The sequence below is a fragment of the Notechis scutatus genome, chromosome Z (genome assembly GCF_049901735.1).
Source record: "Notechis scutatus isolate UNSWTSFEM ecotype Mainland chromosome Z, rNotScu1.2, whole genome shotgun sequence".
Taxonomy (NCBI): Eukaryota; Metazoa; Chordata; class Lepidosauria; order Squamata; family Elapidae; genus Notechis; species Notechis scutatus.
In genome coordinates, this window is record NC_142025.1 from 137,684,008 (window position 1) to 137,709,319 (window position 25,312).

At 39.9% G+C, this 25,312-nt stretch overlaps 1 protein-coding gene across 9 annotated transcripts; it reads left to right on the forward strand.

Annotated features, from left to right (window-relative positions):
- The first annotated feature begins 901 nt into the window (after positions 1-901).
- On the forward strand, positions 902-21,879 carry FLT3LG (fms related receptor tyrosine kinase 3 ligand). 9 transcript variants are annotated; one of them, XR_015745894.1, is made up of 8 exons: positions 902-1,154; positions 4,943-5,043; positions 8,465-8,575; positions 11,017-11,070; positions 12,587-12,733; positions 15,858-16,014; positions 18,648-18,842; positions 19,836-20,262. XR_015745894.1 is itself a non-coding variant. In XM_087946804.1 (8 exons), exons 2-8 carry the CDS (start codon positions 5,002-5,004, stop codon positions 19,854-19,856), a joined length of 702 nt encoding a protein of 233 aa, XP_087802930.1. In that variant the 5' UTR covers positions 902-1,154; positions 4,943-5,001; the 3' UTR covers positions 19,857-20,262. The 9 variants fall into 9 exon arrangements, 3 of the variants coding, with proteins under 3 accessions (XP_087802930.1, XP_087802932.1, XP_087802931.1); XR_015745893.1 differs by having other exon boundaries at positions 18,696-18,842; XR_015745896.1 differs by having other exon boundaries at positions 15,858-15,970.
- Positions 21,880-25,312: the final 3,433 nt, after the last annotated feature.

Below are 25,312 nucleotides of genomic sequence, written 5' to 3' on the forward strand. Positions count from 1 at the left end.
ATCAAAGGATTTGATTTTATAATTAAACTAGGCTAGAAAACTATTTTCTTAATATGAATTTAATAGGGATTTTCTGGATCACACTTGATCCCCATCCAGGAAGCCAGGCGTGTGATTAGGATTAGGCATCCCTAAATTCTCACCAGGGTAACGGCTTCTCTCCCTGCCAGGCTCACTCTATCTTTCCAAACCATTGGCCCCAACTTCCACCCAGATTCCCTGACTGTCTGGGTGCCCTTCCAAACCCCAGGCTCCCCCAGGGAGACCTGCGGTGCAAGATCCGAGCGAAGAGGCAGCCAGGCGGAATCCTTGCGACACTGCCTGCGGGTTCAACGAGGGGGTCGTTGAGGACAAGATGAACCCCACGAGAACCTTTTCGATGCGGGCGGAGCTGGCGAAGACATTCGGTAAAAGACGCCGTGGGACCCTCAAGTCCCTTGCTGAATGCTTGGCAGGGCGGAAAGCTGCGATCTTTCCTGCGAGTTAAAAGGGCCGCTCCAGCCTGGGAAAGAAGCGGCTAGGAACCCTAAGGACTGAAGTGCAAGAATACTCGAGAAGGACTAGCGGCTTGCAAAGTCTTCTAAGGAAACGGAATCGAGAGGAACAGTGGAAGCCTCTAAATTGCTCGGCTAGCTATAATTTGAAACCTCCTTGGGTGTTTTGGGGAGCGGGTAGGACGGCGGTGGGTATGTGCGTGAGTTTGCAATGCCAGGATCGGGCTGGCTTTTCGCTCCGATTCCTGAGCCCACGAGCTGTTGGTGGCGGCGGAGGAGGAGAAAAGAAGAAGGAGGAAGGGTTTGCTCTTTGGGAGACTGACAGCTGATCCCTGGATCAGGTTCCCCATCTCCCCCACCCCACCCCTTCTGCTCAAGATATCAGCAGCCCCCGGGCAGCCGGACTCCTCCCACTACGAATAACTTTCGCTTTCACTCGCAATTGCAAGGGAACTGGGCCTTTTCATTGTATTGTATTCCCTTTTCGCCGGATATAACGCACGTGCCAGGACAGCTGGCAACTCTCCTGCAGCACCTCCGCTCTTGTGGAAGAAGGGTGTGTGCACCGAACGACGTCCTCCCCTCCCAGACCCCAGAACAACTACTGACCTCCCGGGACGTGGCGCGTTTCCTCTACATGCCCGCGTCGCATCTTTGCAGGTAAGCTAGAGGGTTATTTCTTGCTAGCCAGAAGGGCTAATCCTCCCCCACGCGCCCCATTCCTTCAAGCGGAGAGTGTCGAGGAGGGGAAAGCAGGGGCTGCCGCCACTTTCGTTTTGGGGGAGGTGGAGCGGGAGCCTTCCGGGAATGTCAAGGGCTGGGTCCTAACTTGGATAGCGGGCAAGGGGCTTCGGGGACTCTTTCCCCATAAGCTCGGTGAGTTGGTGAGTTGGAGTTGGTGAGTTGGAGTTGGAGGCTTGGGCGCGCGGGATACCCCCTCTGCGGCTCAGGAATTTCGGGTTTTCTTCAGGCGAACCACCTGCTGGATATTTTTGTTTTGGCTGCAGGAGCAAGCGCCTGATCGTGGGAACGAGGGGCTCATGGTCTGGGGCTGATAATCATAATTTCTGAGAATCCATCATCCCCTGGTGAACTTCCTGGGCTCCTGTGGTACTTGGGCTGGTATCCGTGATGGGGCTGAGCCCTCATTTTTAAAGGGTTTTGGACAGAACATCCTCACATGGCCTCGGATATTCCAATGGACAGCTTAGTTTTCCAATGGTGGAATTCTGCAGCAGTCATATTTTTTCCCCTTTCAGGTGCTTTGTGTGGTTTTTTTAAAAAAATTACATAATGAAACAGAACTTTTCCCAGTACAGGTAGTCCTTAACTTACAACAACTCATTTAGTGACTGTTCGAAGGTACAATGTAACTGAAAATGACTTATGACCATTTTTCACACAACCATTGCAGCATCCCCCGTGGTCACGAGATCAAAATTTGGATGCTTGGCAACTGCTTCATATTCCTGGGTTCATGGGATCCCCCTTTGGAACCCATCTGATCAGCAAAATCAATGGGGAAGCCAGGTTCACTTAACATCCGTGTTACTAACTGAACAACTGCAGTGATTCATTTAACACTATGGCAAAGAAAGTCACATGGGGCAAAACTCACTTAGCAACTGTCCGCTTAGCAACATACATTTTGGGCTCGATTGTGGTCATAAGTTGGGGACTACCTGTACTTAAGCTGTAGTAATGATGCTCTACTACCTACAAAGGAGAAAAATTTGGGGTGTTTATGGGTATCACAGCATGCCATCTAAAGGATGAGGGGAAGATGATTAGAAAGGTAACAGTGTCTGTTTCTCCCCCACATCCTTTTGTGTTCAATCTTTGCAAGGTAGGAAGAACACAGTTTTGCAAAGCTCCCCAAGGCCAGTGCAAGTGAAAGGGGTAGGGAGAATGTCCCTTCTCCCTCCCCCCCCCATATTTATATGAAGGTTTCAAAAAACAAACATCAAAAACTATGCTGACCCATAAGGAATAGCAAATAAAAATTTCCCCTCTCTGCTAGCGAAAGTGCGATTGAAATAACTGAAATGACTACTGCATATACATTGCAGTAGTATTTGATTAATGCGGTTGATATCATGAATGATAACTATGTGAACGGAAGTACTGGGACTGCATATCATGTAAACAGTATAATCTGCCAGTGTATAAACAGAAAAGTTCTTTGTAATTGCCATTAATTTGACGTGGAAACTGGTTTGGTGGTTTGTGTGGGATCAAAGCCAACTTAGTAAGGGCTTCAGAAGAGATTTTAGAGATTTTTTCTTCACTATTTAAAAAGCAATCTGGTGCTAAGTCAATGAAGCTTTGTTGGTCTTGAAAAATGATCAGAACCAGACCTGGAAAAGACAAGGAGGAAAATTCCAGGATTACAGGGTAGAGTGGAAACTAGGACAATGATGAGGTGGAAGATGGCGGCAAGAAGAAGACAACTGGCAAGTTACTTTTAGAAGTCATTATTTCTGCTTAGAAAACTGGTGAACATGTCTATAATGTTATCAGGAGACAATTTGAAGGATAGGGGTTTTTTAAAATACATTTTTCAGAATCTTCCAGCTCAGTAGAATGCTCCATATACCTGGAACCCAAGGAAGTAAAGAAAATAAAAACCATTAGGTAACGATATGATTCAGTGTGGGAAATTCTTGAAGTTGGGAGTTGAGAAACACTGCCCTGTTCTTTTTGCAGTCTTCTAAAAATGAAATAGTTCCAGTTCACCTTTTATTCACTTAGAAAATATATAACGTTGTTAATAATCTATTACATTCACACATTTTATGATGATTTCATATCCTAGCTGTTGTGAATCATCAAAAAAAATTTTGATGGTATACACTATTCTTTATTTTATTTTTTTGCTTTTTCCAATGTCCCTGCAGAGTTTCTCTTGGCACCACCTGAGTTGCCTGCTGGACTGATTTACTCCCCCTTTAAAAAAGTGTTCAGTAAAAATGGAAAAGATAGCTTACTTCAAAATAAAATACCAGCCTAACATTATCTTTTTTAGAAAATAAAAATGACAGTTGGATACAGCCCAATATAAATGTGCCCAATACTCCCCTGGGGAAAAAAATAAAGCTCCTGGATTTGGTAGATTTTGGTAAATTTGGAAATTCTCATGCTATTTAATGAGGGGATTAGTTTTTTCAAGAGCTCTTATAATTTGCTCTTATAATTTAAATTGGTTCCCAAGCCTCTTGGCTTTCTTGGCAGGTTTTGTGGACAGAAAGTTCCATGTTGAATCTCTAGTAAAAGGAGATGCTGGTAAATATCCTGTCCAGACATTTGCTGAACAATTTGGAGAAATTCATGCAATAGATATTGGGTTAGATCACTGTTTCTCAACCTTGATAACTTCACTACAACTCCCACAATTCCCCAGCTGGGAAAAGCTGCCAAGGTTGAGGAACACTGGGCTAGGTAAGTAAAGGAAGTTATCCAGTTCAACAGGTTCATGTATTCAGTGGCTCTATTACCTTTCCGTATCTAACTAAGCACCATATACTCTTTCCATCCAGAGTCCTCTGCTCAATGGAGGATCTTAGCCTCTGAAATTCGGCAGCCCACAGACCCTTTTAACTTTTTGTAGATCCTTAAAAACCTGATTCCCCCCCTTCTCCAAAATATTGGGAGACTAAAAGTGATACATTTGCACAGATTGACACTGGATTTTTGTTTTTATTTTCTTTTTTATGTTTTAACTGAGTGTGTTTTGCAGTTTGTAAAATGATGCTATTGGGAGCTACCCGGACATGTCTGAAAGATGGGCAGCTACGTGAACGTTTTAAATAAATAAATATATTTCAACTATTAAATCCGCTTTGATACTTTATGCATTTATTAAAAAACAGCGATTCATCAGTTGGGTCATGATGACTAAAAAAGTCATTGTCTAAAGGAAGAAGAAAGAAGGAATGGTGTAGAAGAAGGAAGTATTAAATGCTTTAAAATGCTTACTTATAACTTGTATGAAAAAAACTCTAGAAAAGCCTACCTTCAGAAGAGGGGGGAATTACCTCCTTAATCCTCAATTTATGACCACAATTGAGCCCAGAATTCCCATTGCTAAGTGAGGCATCTCATTTTTATGACTTTTTTTTTTGCCATAGTTGCTAAGCTACTCAGTTGTTATATGAATTATGGGGTCATTAAACGAATCTGGCTTCCCCATTGACTTTGCTTGTCAGAAAGTTGCAAAACATGACCTGGGACACAGCAACCATCACAAATATGAATCAGTTGCCAAGAATCTGAATTTTGAGCGTGGGGATGCTGTAATGGCTGTAGGTGTGAAAAACGGTCATAAATCACTTTTTTCAGTGCTGTTGTAATTTCAAATGGTCATTAAATGAACTACTAGTACTGAATATATTTAATTGCATGGTGTCTTTTGCTGCTTAATCTTCTCAATGTGCTTTCTTTTATTCCAGAACCCCTTCTCTTCTTTTTTAAGCGGAAACCTCAGCATGCTGGCCACCCACCAAACTACATGGAGATGATTTGGTATCATGATACTCCAGATTCTTCTGTGGTAAGTCAGATGATATAAATTGATGACAGCTCTCTGCTGTTGCTTCCCCTTCAGAGGAGGTAAACTAGAGACCCCAGAACTCCTGGACATCATGGCCAGTGGAATTCTAGGAGTTGTATTCCTTTTTAAATATTTTTTAAATAATTTTTTCTTAATATACAAATGAAAATAGACAGTGGGGAAAATCGGTAAAGGGAAAAGGAAAAAAGTGGGGGGGCAAAGAAAGAAAAGAGCAGAGTCTTCCAACTTTTTTGATGCAGCAAATTATATATTAAAAACTATAATCTCAACTTTTTATATAAGAATAGTATTAGCCACTTTTATAACAAAAATCTGTTTAATCATCAAAACCCGAAGTTAGAATTTTTTTGCCTTGTTTTGAGCAGGAAGTTCAGGAGGTTTTGAAAATGGAAACTAATGTAGATACATTCTTATCCCCAATTAAGACAGTTAATTTTGCCATCTCTACTAATTCCATCACCTTTTCAATCCATGGATTGACATAGTTTCCATTTTTGTGCATATAAGATTTTTGCTGTAATCAGCACATATAAATTCCATTTTTCCCCAAGTTCTTTATCCAGTAGTCCTAAAAGAAACATTTCAAATTTTTGATTATATATTCATTTTCTGAAACTTGGGGAGCTGTATTCCTGACATATTTGCAGAGTCCCAGCTTCCAAAAAGCTTCTGTATTGCAAACTACTCTTGTACTTTAAAAAGGATTCAGAAAGAAGAGGGAAGTTAAAATTGTCAGAACACTGGAAGCTAAATTGTATGAGGAGTGGTAAAAAGAATCAGGGATGTTTAGCCTTAAGAAACAAAGATAGATCTTTGTCTGGAGGTTAACATCTATAGGTCTGGTTCTCGTGTTAACACCACCATCTTGATTTTTTAATCTCATCTCACCCTACAGAAACTCTTGATTCTCCTGTATAATTTCCAGGCTATAGAATTCTCATGCTTTGACTCTCATTTTTTAACTTTTGCAAGAATCACAATTGGCAATCCTTTTTTAAAGCATCTTGCACATAGGTGCCCCTAAAAGTGATCAAAGCACATTTATTTCCTCAGACTTTTAGTCATTGTTGTGAGCGCTTTTTTCTCCATTCATTGATTTTGTATTTTACTTCTACAAGTTAAACTACGAACAAGAGATTCTCAAAACAGAAATTTGGTTCTGTCAACAAGTGAAAGTCACATAGTGCAAAAATTGAAAAAGGCTAAGCAACAGAGGTAGGTTCTGACCAGTTCTGGAGAACTGGTAGAGGAAATTTTGAGTAATTCAGAGAACAGGCAAATACCACTGGAGATTTTACAGTATCCTTCCCCTGCCACGCCCATCAGGCCATGCCCACAGAACCGGTAGTAAAAAAGTGTGAATCGCACCACTGCTAAGCAATCATCCAATAAACTATGAAAAAAAATCTGGGTATAAGAAAGAGCTCTACTTCATTTGGAAACTAGAGTGATTACTTCTTAGTAATAAAGATTTTTAGCTAACAGAGCTCCATCAAAGTAGTTTCTGCTGAGACAGGTGGTGGTTTGATTTGCTTGCAGACTTTAACAGAACAAAAAAAACTGGATTAAACATAGAATAAAATAAATATTAATCAATTAATCCACCTCCCACACATTCTTCAAGCTTTATTAACTATGAACAGCATATTCTAATGTAAAATTAAGTATAATCTAATAAAGCCACAGAATAAATAAATAAACTAATTTATGAGCAACTCATCTAGTTTAACCTCAAAGAGTATGCTTTTTTAAAAGATTTTTTCAGAGATTTGGGAGGGTTTGTTTTAGGTAGCTTCTCTTGACTTGATTCATATATCATGCTAAGTTCATTTATATTATTAAGGAAACCACAGCTATGCAAAGTCCAAGCCAAGGAAACCACATTATCACTTAACATAATATGTAATTTAACTATTTCATGGACATTTTGCTAGATTTACACGTTAAATTTAGTTTGTAGATAAATATGTAAGAATCAAGCCAAAAGTAGTCTATAATCATGATTTAGCTTAGTATTAATGAAACTGACATGATTAATCAACTGGCTAAAATAGACTAAGACTGAAAAACATTGTTGAGTGTCACAATTTCTGAACCCAATAGTGTATTAAACCATTTTACATCCCCTTTTAATAGGGAGGAAAATGTAAAATAAAGCATGAAACTCTTTTTTCGTTATATGGTGATATAACGATCCATTACCATCATTTTATCCATATGTGGAAACTCTGCAAGATGAATAGGCTAGTCTTGGAATTAGCTAATTTTAATTCTAAGATCTAGAAATAGCTAACTTTAATTCTAAGGCCAAGCTAGTGACGTCCATGCCTGAGCATTAATTGAACTTAGGACCTTTCCACAAACATTCCCAAGATTAAACAATTTTGGATCTAGACTCAAATGATAGTGTGAAGAAGCACAAAGTGTTATTAGTGCACTCCTGATATGTAAAAATAGATTTTAATTGACACAAGAACATTGATCCCACAAAAATCCCCTTGAGGAGTTACAATAGGTCATACATTTCAAGTGCTTTGTTGGCAGCAATGAAATTATTTCCCAAAGTGGCCTCCTTAAGACATATTTGGAATAGACTTCTGTCCCCAAGTTAGGAATGGCTGATCCATCATCCCATTAGTATACAATATTTCAAGACTTACTAGATATTGCCTAATTATTTTTTTATAAATAAAAGCATGAAAGAATAATACGTGTTTGGAATGGTTCTCTGAATGAAAAACACTCTTAAATATTTGCAGATTATCTTGATCTACAAAACAAGGATGGCATTCAGGAAGGACTTCAGAAGCTTATGGATGAGATAAGAGGAATAAAGTCAGGGATGTATGAATAGAAGAGAATATTTGTACCAATGTACAAATATTGTACCAATAGGAGAGATTATACATAGCTCGGAGTTGAAGTGTAGAGTCCCTGGTGCTCTCTGAGCTTGAAGATGTCACCTATTTAGAATAGAATAGAATAGAATAGAATAGAATAGAATAGAATAGAATAGAATAGAATAGAATAGAATAGAATAGAATAACAGAGTTGGAAAGGACCTTAGAGGTGTTTTAGTCCAACCCACTGCTTAGGCAGGTAATCCTATACCATTTCAGACAATTAAAATTTTTCAGTGTTGGAGCATTCACAACTTCTGGAGACAGTTGTCCTAACAGTTGTCAGCAAATTTCTCCTTAGTTCTAGATTGGAACTCTCCTTGATTAGTTTCCCTCTATTTGAATAATAAAACATTCTGCAAGAAACCAACCAAGCTCAGAGAGCACAAAGGACTCCACTCAGGAATAGTTTTTTTAATTACTGTAATTAAAATATTCAGTAAAAATAATGTAGAGGTACATAGATATAGATAAAAAGGAATGTGCCAATTGTCTCCTAGGTCTTGCTGCTTCTATTGCTGTTTTTCTCCCCATTTGGGCTACTCAAGGGCTGCAGCTTTAATTATTCACCTATCGCTACTTCTGACTTTTCCCAGGATATAAAACCCCTGGTGAGTATGAATACATTGCATAGTTCAGCAGGCTGCCAGCCCCGTTTGGTAGAACAGAGCAGGAAATCACCTGCAGGAAGATTAAATCTAGTGACAGACTATAATTTATTTAACAAACTTATATTGCTGCCCATTTCAGGGGAAAAAAAGACACTCAGTGGTATAGAACAATGAATTAAAATAAATATATAAAACAATAATTCAGATTTCAAACTATACAAAATAATTACAAAATCATGCAAGCCTAATTGCGTTGTATTTCCCCCAATCATCCTATACTCCTGAGAATCAGGGAGGTGCCTTCTTGAGCCACTTTGAATATTACCTTGTTTCTCAGGCCTTAAAAATGTTTCAACCCCTTTTGCCTAGAATAGATAATGGTTCTTATATATCCCTATCAAGGTCATCTTCAGGGGTGGGATTCTACCAGTTCGCACCTATTTGCTAGAACAGGTTGTTAACATTCTAAGCAGTTTGGAGAACTGGTTGTTAAAAGAAATTACTGGCCTAATCCTGTAAGGAAGGCAGGAAGGAAACTTTCTGGTGTTGCTTACAGAAACTGCCTCTCCGTTAACCCTTATTACATTCTTGGCAGGACTAGACTTCCTGTCTCAGGAACTTCTCTGGAGGTTTTTCTCCCTCCTTTGCTGGTACTTTGCTTGTCTGGAGTGACCATTCAAAGTTACAATGGCACTGAAAAAAGTGACTTATGACCATTTTTCACACTTACGACTGTTGCAGCATCCCCAAAGTCATGAGAGGCCAGGCGAGGAGACGCGTGCCTCGATGTGAGTGATATTGAGTTGGGCACGCCCAGCCAATAACATGACCCACCAAGCCATGTCCACCCAGTCACATGACCACCAAGCCATGCCCACCAACTAAGCCACGTCCACATAACCAGTTGCTAAAAAATTTGAATCCCACCCCTGGACAATTTCCTTACTCTGCACATCTTTTTATTCTTGTTTTTACTTCTATCAAAGGCAGAAATGCAAGTGCTGGTGATAGTGATGAAAAATTATACAAAAAATCAATGCAAAATACATGTTTGTAGAAATGACACACTGTCCCTTTTTTTGTGTGGAGTTTTTTACAGGAAAAAACTAAAATCCCAAATAATTAAAATATAATCATCATACTGGCTACATGTCCAGGGAAATGTCTTGGGACAAAGCTAGCTCCCTCAGCTAAGAAATGGAGATGAGCTGAGCCCCTTAGAGTCAGATAGGAAAACAGTTACCTTTTTACCTTTATAGTCATGTTCTCACCTTGGGCCTCTGCAAAACAACTGCATCTCATCCTTCCCTTTTGAGTCCCCAAAGTAGAAAGATAAGGAGCAAATCAGAAGGTGACAAAGAAAACTGAAATGCGTAAAAGAGAAAAGCAGTTGTAAATTCTATCTTGTCAAAAGTTTAGGATGAATATTTATGAAGGCAGACTTAAAATTAAAGTATTAGTTATGGCACCACACAAAATTAAGCTACATCATTCTACTGTGACATGGCACTCTCCAAAGCTGTTGAACTACACATTCCATCATTCCTCGATAGGAGGACAATTACTCGTGATCAGGGAATTAAGGGCACTTTATTTCCACTCTTCAGCCTCCCCATGGAACTTAAATACAAAGAGCATCTAATTTAATGGCATTTTACAAGTAGTCCTTATGACTGATTGCTTAGTGACTGGTCAAATTTATAACAGACTTCCTTTTGACTTAGTTCCAAAGTCAGGCCTCCGCTCTTCCCCCGTGATCATATGACCATGCGTTACTCAATAACTAACCCATACAGGTAGTGCTTGACTTACAACAGTTCATTGAGTGACCGTCCAAAATTACAACATCACAGAGAAAAGTGACTTATGACTTATGTGATCAAAGTTCAGACCGTTGGCAACTGACTCATATTTATGACCACATGATCCCCTTTTATGACCTTCTGACAAGCAGAGTCAATGGGGAATCCAGATTCACTTAACAACCATGCTGCTAACTTAGCAACTGCTGTGATTCACTTAACGACTGGGGCAGGAAAGATCGTAAAATGGGGTAAAACTCACTTAATAAGGTTGCACCGAGCAACATAAATGTTGAGCTCTATTGTGGTTGTAAGCCGAGTACTTATCTGTATTTACAGCTATTTGTAGCATGCTGTGGATGATTAGGATGGTTTTGCCAATAGCTAGCATTTAATCCTGGTTTTTGGCAAAATCGGCCAATTGGTTTACTTAACAACTTTATTAGAATGGTGACAGTCACTTTAACGACCACGATATTTGCTTAACGACCGTGACAGTTGTTTAAACACCACCGCACAAGAGGTCATAACATTGGGTTTCTCACATGGGTGATCTTATTTATGACCATCACTACCATAATGGAGGGTCGTAGCTCAAAGATTATCTGCAATCTTGTCTTTCTCTTTCTCTCCCCTCAGAAAGAATATTTGCTCCTGGACTACAAAGTATCGATGAAGTTCATTCTGAAACCGGTACAGTCTTTATGGCAGCTTTTACCTCAGGGGTGAGGAACTATGGCCCCTTTATGGTCTATGAACTTCAACTCCCAGAATTCCCAAGCTGGCTGGCTCTGGAATTCTGGGAGTTGAAGTTCACAGCTCGTAAAAGGGCCATAGTTCTCCACCCCTGTTTTACATGAATACTTTCACCTTTCAGTGAAATCAACAACATTGCTGTTGTTGGTTTGGCAAAAATGTATATTGTACATTGATTGTTGATTATTCTACTATTGTATATTGATCGTTCTACTATTCATGAAAATAGCCAAACCTCTTTCATGGAACTGCCCATGACACATTAGCTAAAGATGACAGGCCAACCTCCAACAAATTTCCTGCCACAAAACTGAGAATATTGCCTGCTGTTGAAATAAGACTCTTGTATCTAGCCAATATTTTGTAGGAGGAAGTTCAAAGTTGGTGGGGTTCAATTTGGAAATGCTTTGGAGGGTGTGTGTTTTTTTAATTAATATGCCTATTTTAGGCATCTTCTATGCTAACGGCAAAGAAAATCAATTCTTGCAATTGTTTTGAGCTACCAAAATTCCTTGTGTATGTCCATGATAGGGTAATGGGAAATGAAGTCTGCAAGGGTCCTTAACATCCTTTGCATATCTGTTGAATGTTCCTGGTTTAATCTTTGGCTTGTCCAGCCACATCTGGCAAAGTCTTGTCTCAAATAATTGAAAAGCTGCTGGTGACTCCTGATCAGGCCTGTGGAACCTTCCAACTATGTAGAAAGAGCTCCCAAACTGAAAAACTGGAAAATCATGTTTTTTAGTTAAGAACCAGTGCTTTGAGTCAGTAATGTACCAAAATGGTCCATACAGTGAACTTTTTCCTTTAAGCGAGCATGGAGATACAGATCTCACATTATGATATGCCTCTGGATATAGGGTTTTAATATGATTTTCATCTCCAGTCATGGATTCTGCTTGAGTAAAATGGTCTTGGTGGCCATGCTACTAGATTTGGTCTCCAATGATATAGACCAGGTTCCCCAACCACCGGTCCGTGGACGGTACCGTCCGTGGAACAAGTCCTACCGGGCCGCTGGTTTGCTAGGCGCCGCCATCTTGTTTTGATGAAAAAGTGCTTCCGGTGAGCTTTTCCAGGTAGAAAGCTCACCGGAAGCACTTTTCATCAAAACAAGCGCGGCGCTTCGGTGAGCTTTTCCGGGTAGAAAGCCATTTCTACCCGGAAAAGCTCACCGAGCTTGGCGCTGTTATCTTGTTTTGATGAAAAGTGCTTCCAGTGAGCTCACGGAAGCACTTTTCATCAAAACAAGATAGCGGCGCCAACTGATGTCGTACCGGGCCGCACCATAAAAAGGTTGGGGATACCGGGCGCGGCATACAAAAAGGTTGGGGATCACTGATATAAGTGTGGTAGTCTTGGTTTATATTGAAGGTACAATTTTTTTTCTTCTTTTTGCTTCCTTTTTGGTCTCATGTTTTCTCTGCATCCCATCTCCATTTATATTCTCCAGGACATATTCTGCAGTTTGTTATGGGATCTCCATTTCATCAATGAAAACTTAAAGGAATTAATCAAAGTGTCTGGGGAAAGACTGAAAGAGTTATTCGAGAAGATACATGATCACACAAGATTTGTTGAGGAATGTAATATTAAAGAAGTAAGTTGAAGAACTTTGTTTAGAGTGCTTTGGAATACAATTCAAATCCAGAGGTGGTATTCAGCAGGTTCTGACCAGTTCTAGAGACCGGTAGCGGAAATTTTGAGTAGTTCGGAGAACCGGTGGTAACCTTCCCCCAGGAGTACGGAGGGAATTGAGATTTTACAGTATCCTTCCCCTGGAGTGGGGTGAGAATGGGGATTTTGCAATCCACCAATCCACACCCACAGAACTGGTAGTAAAAAATTTTGAATCCCACACTGTACAAATCATTCCTATTTTATTTGGAATTTAACCTAACTTGCCTTGTCCTAATAGCTTAGAACAGACTGCAATCAAAATTTCTATTTTTTTTATAAATGCAGTATTAATTTAGATCTGAACTAAATAAAGAAGGAAGATTTAAATTAATCCAGGGCTCTAAGAGTGCTAAACAAAGTAGGAATACTTCTGTGTGTATTCCTTGTCTGACAGAAATATTTGTTTCTACATGGTCACTAAGAGTCCACACCAGCTTGACCGCTCTTAATCAAAATGAGGGGAAAAGGAACACTGAAAATTTTCTTTACCCTATTTTTGGGTTGGGAGAAAGTGGGAAAGTATCTGAATTTATTTAAGTTCCTCAGTTTTTTTTCTGGCTGGAACAGAAATTCCTCCCTTCCTTTGCGAGACAGATTTTGGTACTGGTAATCCTTGACTTACGATCACATCAGAGTCCAACATTTCTGTTGCTAAGTAAGGTGGTTAAGTCGAATGAGTTGTGCCCCATTTTACAATCTTTTATGCCACACTTGTTAAGTGAATCATGTGGTTCTTAAGTGAACCTGGCTTTCCCCGTTGGTTTTGCTTGTCAGAAGCCAATTGGGTGATAAGCAAATGATGATCACATGACCCAGGGACAGTGCAACTGTCATAAATACATGCCAGTTGCCAAGCACCCAAATTTTGATCATGTGACTTGTGGGGATGCTGCAATGGTAGTAAGTGTGAAAAATGGTCATAAGTCATTTTTTTCAATGCCTTTGTAAATTTGGTTATTAAATGAATGGGTTGTAAGTCAAGGACTACCTATATTTGTTATGTCTGTTTCTACAAGTGGGTTCATTTCATTTTGAATCAAAAGCCGCTGAGAATTTCCTGAGTCTGAATCAACCCTAACCCCTCTGTGTAGTGTACAATTGTATGGGACCTTTGAGGTCATCTAGTCCAAAGTGATTACTATTTGCAATAAATAGCATCACCAGGATAAAGCAGGTCTTAAGCTGGAAATTGCTGTCAAGCCCATGTTCTACAGTTTGTATTGCTCGTTTTAAAAAGAATTTTATTAAGCTTCAAATATAAAAAAATTGAAATGTTGCAACAAAAAGGATTAAAGTGGAGGAGGGACCACAGGGAGAATTTAAAAAGTAATATACAAAAACCTCCAAATATAACATAGGAAAAAAAAGTTACTTCCAACTCTCTTCAGTTCAGATAAAGTTGTAAGATAAAAGAAGATAACTTTTGTTTTACTTTAACAAAGAGATACAAAATACAAAAGATATATATACCATACCCAACAATCAAATAATAACAATGCTCTCTTAGTCTAAATGTGTGGCCTGGTGGCCTGGAGGTGTCTATCGGGATAGAAAGAGAAAATATTTGCTACGAACTCCGTGTAGGCATCAGGAAAGGCACCCGGCCAGTAAATGCTCAGCACCACACAGTCACTTGGATTCCACCCTGAATAAACAGATTATAGGGCTGTAAAACCCTCCTAGTCTATTATTAGTCTTAGTCTATTATTAGTTATTTCTATAAGAATATATATATATATATATATATATATATATATTTGTTTTCTTAAGTTTTCGCTGGTACTTGCATGTATGGTATTCAGCTTTGTTCAGGTATTTTCCCACATCATTGTAGTTGTGCTTTTAAGTTGTAGCAACGTTTGGCAGAATCTCATCTGCCATCATCAGGCTTCTGTATTGGCAGATGAGATTCTGCCAAACGTTGCTACAACTTTAAAAGCACAACTATAATGACGTGGGAAAATACCCAACAAAGCTGAATATACCACACAACACACACACACACACACACACACACACACACACACACACACATATATATATATATATATATATATATATATATATGGATCTTTGGTTATTCGGGTTTTCTCCCGCGTAAAATTGGAAGTATCTAGGTGACGTTTCGATGAAGTCTCATTCATCATTTTCAGGCTTGTGTCTTCGGCTTTGTGCTTACTCATATATATCTTTTCTTCATCATGTACCCCCTTTAAATACCTTTTGTGGTGATAGACTATGGCCACAGACTCCCAAGACTTAAGATTTCAATTATAACATTTCTTCAAGCCTTTGTGGACTCCCTGTGATGGCATTGTGGCCCCCAGGGGTCCGCAAACCACAGGCTGAGAACCACTACTTTACTTCAAATGAAAACAAATGCATAAAAAGCCAAAATAAAATGTGTATCTATTAAACTCCAGCAGCACACATTTCTATAACAATCAGTGCATATCTAATCAAAATCTAGACTTCATTTTTATCTTTGTCTAGCAAAAATTTCCAAAGGGTTTCTATGTAGAAAGAAAAGCAGTCCAATTCTTTAATCAAAGCAGTCACTTTTGACATTTCAGCCAGTTCATGTTGTCAGGTTGTTTTTTTACAAAATAAACTTCAAAAGATAGACAGATACAGATTAATAGAGTTGGAAGGGACCTTATAGGTCATCTAGTCCAACCCCCACACCCAAGCATACCATTTCTGACAGATGGCAGTCCAGTTTCCTCTTGAAAGCTTCCAGGATGCTTCTTCCTCGGTTGTAATGGATCCAAAAAAAAAAAAATGGTAGTCAGTTTCAAAATTCTGAAAGCTGTCCCAGGTCAAGTGATCTCTTTTTGGATGCTTGGCAACCAACCCATATTTACATAGATTTGTGGTGTCCAATCACCATGATTTGCCACTGTGTTGATTTATTATATAAAAGCACAAATAATGGTGTCTGAACTTTGGCATTGATTTCTGAAGTATGAGGTAGTAATTACACCTGTCGTACCGGGATGAGCAAGCTGCAGTTAATGCTTTGTGTTTTTCTTGCTCTTTTTCAGGATAATAATTCTACCAGTGTTGAGTTGATAAATATCTCTCAGTTTGTAGATGCCATTCCTTCCCACCTTCGGAATCTATCAATGAAGATAGAGACAATTACATCAGAAGAAAAGTATGCCGATTTTAAGAACTGCACCATTATTCAGAGCCAAATAGGTAACATTTTTAAGTGATGGGGAAAGGGGTGAGGAGGCAAAAGTTTGGCCATGTTCCCAATCATGCTTCATTCAACGATGTTATCTGTTGTGTCCAATGTCCCATTCGATTTATCCCCAGACCATAAATGACATAGACCTAAGTGTTAAAATAATGTTTTCCCCCTTACCCCTCCATTATCCAAGAACAGGCTAACGGTGTGTCATATCTGTAAAGCCTTGTCCCTAATTACCATGAAGGGAAACGGGGTAAATGGTAGTGAGAGGAAACAGAAATGGCACCACTAAAGGCAGGATAGAGATCTGCACCTTTTCCACCTAGGATTGTTTTCTCCCAGCACTGTGTGACATTCCGGTGGGGAAAGGCCCCGGTACCTATTAAGCTGACTTCCAGAAGATATTGTTCCCACAGTGGAATATGGCAGAGTTCCCCAATGTTTCCGGCTTTGGGGACTACTCGGGGAGCAGGGGGGGGAAGGGATGGTTCCATGTGAGCGGCCGGCGAGCTTGTGCACATGCACGCAGCTGCATTTGCAAGTGGTGTGCATGTGCGCCTCCCGCTCACTTAAATGGAGCACATGCGGACACCAGCCATTTCCACAGTCTCGTTGCAAATCAGTCATGGTCCACTAGTGTGTTGTGGCCGACAGTTGGGGAGCCCTGGAATACGGTCTACCATTTCGGACTGCTCCAACCTGGTACCCTCTGGATTTTAAATCCAACATTGATTGGGGCCAGATGAAGTCTCAAGATGTCATCTCAACATCTCAGTACAGGTAGTCCTTGACTTACGATCACAATTGAGCACAAAATTTATGTTGCTAAAGGAAACATTTGTTAGGTGAGTTTTGCCTCATTTTACGACCTTTCTTGCCACAGTTGTTTAGTGAATCACTGCAAATGTTAAGTTAGTACCGTTGTTGTAAAGTGAAGCTGGCTTCCCCATTGACTTTGCTTGTCAGAAGTTCACAAAGCTGATCACATGACTCCACGACACTGCAACTATCATAAATACGAACCAGCTGTCAAGCATCCGAATTTTGATCACATGACCAAGGGGATGCTGCAACGGTCGTAGGTGTGAAAAAACGGCCATAAGCCACATTTTTCAATGCTATTGTAACTTTGAATGGTCACTAAATGAACTGTTGTAAGTCAAGGACTACCTGTCGGCTACCTTCTTTAGTGGCTACAGCCCCAGCATTCCTCCAGATGACACTCACAAAGTACCTTTTTGGGGCACCGTGGAAACTTGAGATCTTGTCAGGCCCAAATACAACAAAGACACAAGGTGGCTCCTTCAAACCATATTCTATATTTTTTAATGCCTTAGACAAAACCTTACCCGACTGAGCATTCTACTGATTGCATTTACAATATATTCTGTGAACTATTAAGAAGGGGCTGTCTTCACCCTCTTTCTCTCACACATGATATCTGGACTAAGCTGCCTCTTACTCTTCTCCCTCGGGGGTGGGGGTGGCAATTGACCTCCTCACTACTTTACATCACATACGATTTTGCAATATTGGAAATGGCGGCTCATGGATGCTTCCAGAATTGACAGAGAGAAGACTGATACTAAACTGGATGGAAGACCTTTCCAATTTGGAGCAGGCCTTGATTATAGTAATATGGCTGACTTGGAATACTATAACTCCAATTTAGTCACTATGAACTTCACCAACTATATTTAGTTCCAGCTCTTCTTCTGGGACATGCTTTAATCTTTCTTTCTATCCCACCCTCTTAAGGCACACCTGTGGTTTTTTTTAACTCATCCTGATTTCTATAGGAAGTAGAGGCTCTAATAATTCTCAGCACCTATACTAAAAGTCTTACTTTTTTGTAAATGATTTAATTGTTAATCTTAACAAGGAACGTCACTGCCACAATCACATGGTTGGCAAGGAAAAAGGAACAACAACTAGTATCAAAGGTTTAAAATCAGAAGAGCAAAGTTAAACCTTCAAAATCTGTTCACAGCTGGATAGCATGGAGTAAGAATGCCTAAGCCCCATCCAAGATAGACTGAAGTCCTTTGAGAAAGAAATCCATAATTTATCTCATGTTCCCACCACCCAAATTCTTTTAGTAATTGGACATAGAAGAAGGATTTTTTTTCCTGTGATAATTTACAAATCTAGAAACAGTAAGCACTTATCATTAGATATGCTACGTTATTTCTCTATCCCTTTTTACAAGGCACATTACAATGTCACATATCTTCAGGCAGGTCAACCAGTAGAACTTGGGATACAAAATATTATAATAAAATGTGACCGATTGGGTGATTTATATAATGTATAAGGTTATGTTAAAATGGCTGGGCAGTTTGTAGGTCAGAACATCAGGGAAACCCAGCTGTTGTCTTAACACTATTTTCTCAAACCTTTCAGAGGTATGGATTTTAACCCAGAATTCCCTTGCTGGCTCGGGAATTCTGGGAGCTGAATGTTGTGGGAGAAGTATCATCATGTTAAAGCCATAATGTGATTGATTCTGGCATGGCAACATAGCAATGAGTTTTGTGAACAGATTGAAAATTTAGCATGTGTATGTATACCACCATTTTGTCTTTTTTCTGAATATCACTTACTCTCTGCTCCATCCTCCCCACCCCTTTGTTACCAGCTGGCATTTGATCTGCCCCTTATAGGTCAGTCTCTCTCTGTACTACAGAATCTTCTGTTACCCATCAACACTTCTGATTGGAAGCTAGAGAAGAAACAGTCATCTCAGCCAATCTCCCACAAAAGGACTTACTGGTGGTTACTTCTTTCAGCTATCTTAGTCTGTCTTCTCATCAATTTATGGAAAAAATGCCAGGTAAACTCTTAATAAGAAATTGCTTCAGGTAAAAATGCATAACCCAACAGTAGCATGTGAAACAGCCTTGGATTCTACCTTAGTTACAGAACCGATATTCACAGGCAGAAAGTCTTCTACTCTTTAATATTGTCATTGAAAGATCTGGATGAAGAGATAGAGAAAACCAGTTCTGTAGATGACATTTAATTGGATGGGTTCCTAATTCGCCAGAAGACAGAAATAAAATTCACAATTGCTGTTTGAGAGAGTGGAGATATGGACTGCAAGTAATAGAATGAATTTTACTAGAGATACATAACAAAATTCCTCACTCAAGAAACATAATTCACATATAGCGGATTGAAGGTACCTAGCTTGATAATTGTATTTGTGAAAAAGATATTGGAATAATAGCTTATTGCAAAGTGAGCCCATACTGTCATAAAGCAGCCAAGAAGACAGATTCAGTTTTAGATCATATCAATACAAGTCCCATTTCCAAATCATAGACAGTATTGTTCCTTTCTTGCAATGGATCACATATTGTACTATTTTTCTACTGCATTAACATGTCTTGATATTTGCCTATTTTCCCATCCTCTGCAAACATGCATACATTTATCATATTTGCTTATTCTACATTTTCACCATGTATGCATAATACATAAATATAAAAGATAAGGGTAATTTGAGAAGCCTTCCCCTTTCAGACATTTTCAGAACAACAACACAGTTAAACCATGTTTTAATTAAGATTGGTTTCTCCTGTCCATATGGAGGAATTCTATTAATTGCATGTACAGTATTCTTTTATTTTTATTCTGCATTTTTACTCTGTTGAGTGTAACCCATAGTTTGCCAATTGGGGCAGGTTATAAAAACTGATCTGAACTGAATTGCACAGAATATAACTAGAAACCATCAACATTCTCATTTTTGCTCAATCTTCTCTGCCAAATACAAAACAATGAAGATAAATGGTATGTTCTAACTTATCTGCTTCCTTCTTAGGTGTTCAATTGGATATTTTAAATGGTACATAAACAAGGCTTATATCAAGACCGAAATTGACATATGTGTAGTCATTTTATTTAGCCTTATTATATATTCGTTTTCTTTCTTTCTCTTTGCTGGTTATGGGGGGAAGGGTTTCGGGCTTGCCACATTCCTAAGGTGGGAGGAGTGGAGATAGAGGGAGTTGTTTAGGCTGGGTGGTTCTTCTTCCCATGGAAACACGAGCTGTTAGTGCTTAGGCCCCTTGAGGTGGAGATTTATGACATCAAGCAACGTTGAATTACTTCTATTGGAAAATATGACTTTTGGGGGTTGTTTCTAACTTCCAATATTATGTGGTGTAATTCCGGGTTGTGTCAGATCTGGAATTACCATGGACTTTGCCAATTTGATGCTTTCCTAAATAAAAGAAATTGTTTTGGAAGATGGACTTTGCTCTTTTCTTTTTAAATGGATTTCATCACCTGGAAACCTGACAGCTTATCTCTATGGCTGATATGAATGACAAGCTTTCAGGACATCCCTTATATTTTTAAAAGATATCCTCTCCAGTAGGCAGATAAGCAGCAGTAGATAAACAATTAGAGAGGAAATAATATTCTAATTAAAGAGCTATGAAGGAAGAAGCCACACCACACCAAGATCGATAGGGAAAACTACTACAGATAGTTCTTCACTTGCAACAGTTTGTTTAGTTACAAAGTTACAACAGCACTGAAAAAAGTGAGTTATGACCATTTTTCACACTTACGACCATTGCAACGTCCCCATGATCATGTGATTTCCATTCAGCTTGGAAACTGGTTCATATTTATGATGGTTGCAGTGTCCTGGAGTTATATGATCATATTTTACGACCTTCTGACGATGGGAAAGTCAGATTCATTTAACAACCATGTTACTAATTTAACAACTGCAGTGATTCACTTAGAACCCATCCTGCAACATCCAGACTCTGAATGGCCATTTGTTATCCAGGCGGATGCCAGTACTGTGGTCGTGGGTGCCGTCCTTCTACAGACAAATGCACAGGGATAATTGCTACGTTGCGTGTACACATCCAGGAAATTGATGGAAACTGAGCAGGCATGGGAGAAGGAGGCTTTTGCTGTCCGGTGGGCTTTGGAGATGTGGTGGCATTTTCTGGAAGGTGCCAGGAATCCATTCAAGGTTTGGATGGACCATAAAATCCTGGAGGCCCTACAAACCCCATGTTGCTTGTCCCCAAAGCAAGTCCAGCGGGCACAGTATTTCTGACGCTCTACCATCAAATATATCCCAGTGGGAAAAAACTTCATGGTGGATGCCCTATTGTGGATGCCCCAATACAATAGCTGTTGGGAGGAAGTAATCCAGGCCATAATGCCTCCTTATCTGCAGCCAGCCCGTGAGGCAGAGGTTTTGACAATCTTAACTAAGAGCTGCAGAATGTGTTATGGGCTGATCCATGGTTCCTGGAGCCTCAGCTGTCACTAACCTGATGAAGCGGATTGGCACAGAAGGGCAATAAACTATATATCCCATCAGCCATGTGGGAGAAGGTGCCATGACATGAAACAGGCCAGTCATTTTGGGTTCCTGAAGACATTACACCTCGCCAAACGTCAGTTTCGGTGGTCTCGAATGCAAGCAGGTGTGGAAGTGTACGTGAAAAGCTGTCCTGTCTGTGCAACCTCAAAGAATCGGGTGGGAAAGCCCGCTGGCCTATTACAGAGGGTGGCGAACCCGACCCATCCTTGGGAGGACATAGCACTGGACTTTGTAGTGGAGCTGCAATGGCCATGCCATTATATGGACAATTATCGACCTTCTCCAAACAAGCCCATTTCGTACCATGTGCTGGATTACCACCCACACGTATATTGTCTCCACAGGATGCCCCGGAGGATAATATCCAATTGGGGGGGTCAGTTTACAGAGAAGTTCTGATGGGAGTTTGTCCAGGGGATCGGTTCCTCCCGGGGTTTTAGCTCGGCATTTCACCCGAGTACCAATGGAGCAGCTGAATGAATTAATGCCATACCGGAGCGGTACCTCAGGTATTACGTCACCTACCAGCCAACCAACTGGGCAGATCTTCTGCCATTTGTGGAGGTAGCATATAGCAATGCGGTGCATAGTAGCACCAGGTTCACCCCATTCAGGGTGGCCAACGGGATGGACTTTGTGCCCATTCCCGAGTACCTGCAGGAACCATCCTTACCTTGCTGACCCAGTGAGTACATGAGCACCATACCAGGCATGTGGAGTGCCATAAAGGCAGCACTAATGAAAGCAGTGAAGACATACAAAGCCCAAGCAGACAAAAAACGGGCCACTCACAAACTGTTCCAAGGGGAGGGGAAAGTGTATCTTTCAACCAAATACCTTCGGTTGAAAATACCCTGTAAAAAGTTGGGTCCAGAGTTTCTTGGACTTTTTCCACAGTTGGGTATAAATCTGTACAAGTGGAGCCCAAGCTGCCCTACCTGTTGGGACGCATTCACCCAGTGTTCCATAGTAGTTCACTAAAGCCAGTAGAGGATACCCACATCAGGAGCCCTCCACAGCCACCAGGGCCCATTAGCAATGATCAGTATGAGATAGATTGAGTACTAGATTCCCAAATCCACCAGGGTTAAAGACAATACCTGGTGTGGTAAAAAGAGTACCCCTCGACAGAGGCCACCTGGGTGGCAGAGAAGGACATGTGGACCACTCGACTTACCCAAAAATTCCACAAGCCCTACCCTCGGAAACCAGGGGTGGGGTGAGGGAATAGAAATAGAAAAACCATGAGCAACCGTGATTAACATATATATGTTGCACAACGTCTTCCCAGTGCTGGCCCAGGGGAGCAGCCTGTTAAGCCCGAAAGTCTTGACATACATGGGTGGGGAGGGGAAAGAATGGAAATGGTCATGATGAAGGGAGCAACGGTGCAGAAACGACCAATCTCCAGTCATCCGCGCAGCTGACAGTTCTCCGAAGCCCAGCTGATTGGCGCCGGAGGAGACAGCGTGCGGAACTCAGAGGCCAGAAACGCAGGCACTGGATGGCGGACCGCTGATAAGACACAAAATGCTGACATCGGTTGCTAGGGGTGGGAAGGGGCGTGGCTCATTTCCTATCAATAGAGCGCTGGGAGGCAGTTGCTCCCTAGCTTTGACTTTTCAAATGTCAGTTACTCATTTGTGCCATGCCTCAGGATTGAATAAAAAATGCCAACTGCTTCCAGAGTTTTTTTTGCTTCTGAATTCTCAAGGCCTGGAGACTTGGACATTTGAGGTGACTAATACAGGTAGTCCTCGACTTATGACCACAATTGAGCCCAAATTTTCTATTCGTTAAGTGAGATATTCGTGAAGTGAGTTTCACCCCATTTTATAAATGTTGTTGCTGTAATTGTTAAGTGAAATCATTGCAGTTGATAAGTTAGTAACATGGTTGTTGAATGAATCTGGCTTCCCCATTGGTTTTGCTTGTCAGAAGGTTGCTAAAAGGGATCCCATGACCTTGGGACACAGCAATGGTCATAAGTATGAACCACTTGCCAAGCATCTGAATTTTGTTCACATGATCATGGGGATGATATAAAGGTTATGTTTGAAAAATGGTCATAAGGCACTTTTTTCAGGACTGTTGTAACTTTGAACAGTCGCTAAATGAATTGTTGTAAGTCGAGGACTGATTATGCATATCATAGTTTTGATGTCAATTCTTAGCAACCTTATGGATAGATTTTCTTTGAGATGATCAGTCCCTAATTTGGTTCATCAAATTTTCCTGTAGTTCTCCCATCACCACTATAATCAAGTCCATCTACTTGTCTTCTCCTCTTTCCTTCCATCCTAAAAATTATCCGTTTTGGTATTTATTATAATTTCCAAAGAAAATGAATTTTGATTCCAGTCATTTGTGGTCATTTAAAGACTCTTTTCCTTGGGACACCAAATGTAACTTCCAACTGAAATTCCCTTTAGTGAAAAACTCCAATTTTTCATGGCAGAAAGAACACAGATCTCTCATTCTTCACTTCAAGATATATTGCTGGAAAGGGTTTTCCTGTTTGTTCCTGACAATTTTATATAATAATTCATTCATTTTCTGTCCAAGTCTTCATCCGCATAATTAATATCTGATAACAATCAGAAATTGGATTTCATCATCCACAATTGATTTGGCTGTAATTGAAAGTCGTTCTGAAGAAGTTTTAGGAATGTCTAGAAAATTGAGTGACGGAGTATTTAATGAGTCCTTTGATAGGAAATCATCTTTCTCTGCTGTTTTCCCAGTCTAGACAATGGTCTGATAGACAAATCTGAATCTAAAGAGAGATTGGGTTGGAGAAAGCATCACAGATGGGAAGGGTTAGTTTCTGTTAGTTTCCTCTTCTAATAAAAGTAGTGTTACGAATCCCAGTTAGTGCTTCTTGTGAAGCCAGACTATGATTTGCTGAGCAAATAACTAGTTAACCTGCTTATAAATTTGCACGGTAAATTGATCCTAATATCTTGTATAAGTCAGAATTCAGGGAAATGAGTGATGAGGTGTTCTCTTAGCCATTTATGAAGTGGAAAACATCTCTTTAGCAGAAGAATAAAAGTAAAGCAGTGGAATTCTTTCCAAATAGCTATTAAAAGGCAATAAATTTGGGGGTCACTTTTTCATACATTATCTGGGCATCCTTCTTTTTCTTTCATATTAAGGCAATGCACATTAGAATGACTGAAAAGGGAGAAAATTCACTGCCCCCTCCTACTTAACCGGAAAACATACATTTCCTCATCCATTACACAGCCATCTTCTGCATACTGCATTTTAACAAAACTAATTTTTATTAATTTAGTCATGTATCCATAAATTTTTTTTTCACTGATGTCTTCATCCAGTTATTGGGTTTTTTTCAGAAACAGTGTTTATGACATTCGGATTGGCTCTGAGTTTCTCTTATTACAACATGAATCAATTTTGCCCTGACCCATAAAAGATGTAAGAGAATTCTCTGATGCATATCTAGCCAATTGTTTCTTCACATCTTCCAGAGAAAAACATATTTCTCAGGACAACATCTGAATTTCCGGAGAAGTTTTATCTTTTGTTTTATAGTTGAAGAGTTTAATAATCTAAATTTGTTGCCTTTGGAAAACACCAGACATTTGACTGACAACCTGAAATCTTTCATTATGTCTTTTGTTAGGCAGCTAATTGGGGTGAGCTTAAATCATCTGGTCATTTTGTAGGCTGAGCTCAGGGATTCTTAAATTTTTCCATCACAACTTTAATCTTAATGAATACACCTGCACTAAATATCCAAAACATTGAAATAAACACAAACGAACAATGGAAACAGTACAACAAAACTTTGGAAAAAGTATATTTATTTGTAACAATATAACTGAAAGTACCCTCGCAGCACTACTCCACTCGTTTTGCACTAAAGGAGGTACACCTTAGCTCTATAATATGTCAAGCAACCCTTGCAAAGCTTTAGG

Coding starts and splice junctions, on each gene's coding strand:
- FLT3LG (XM_087946804.1), top strand. CDS start 5,002: ATGGAGATGATTTGGTATCATGATACTCCAGATTCTTCTGTG. Junction 11,071..12,586: donor TGAAGTTCATTCTGAAACCG/GTACAGTCTTTA, acceptor TATATTCTCCAG/GACATATTCTGCAGTTTGTT. Junction 16,015..18,672: donor CATTATTCAGAGCCAAATAG/GTAACATTTTTA, acceptor TGCCCCTTATAG/GTCAGTCTCTCTCTGTACTA.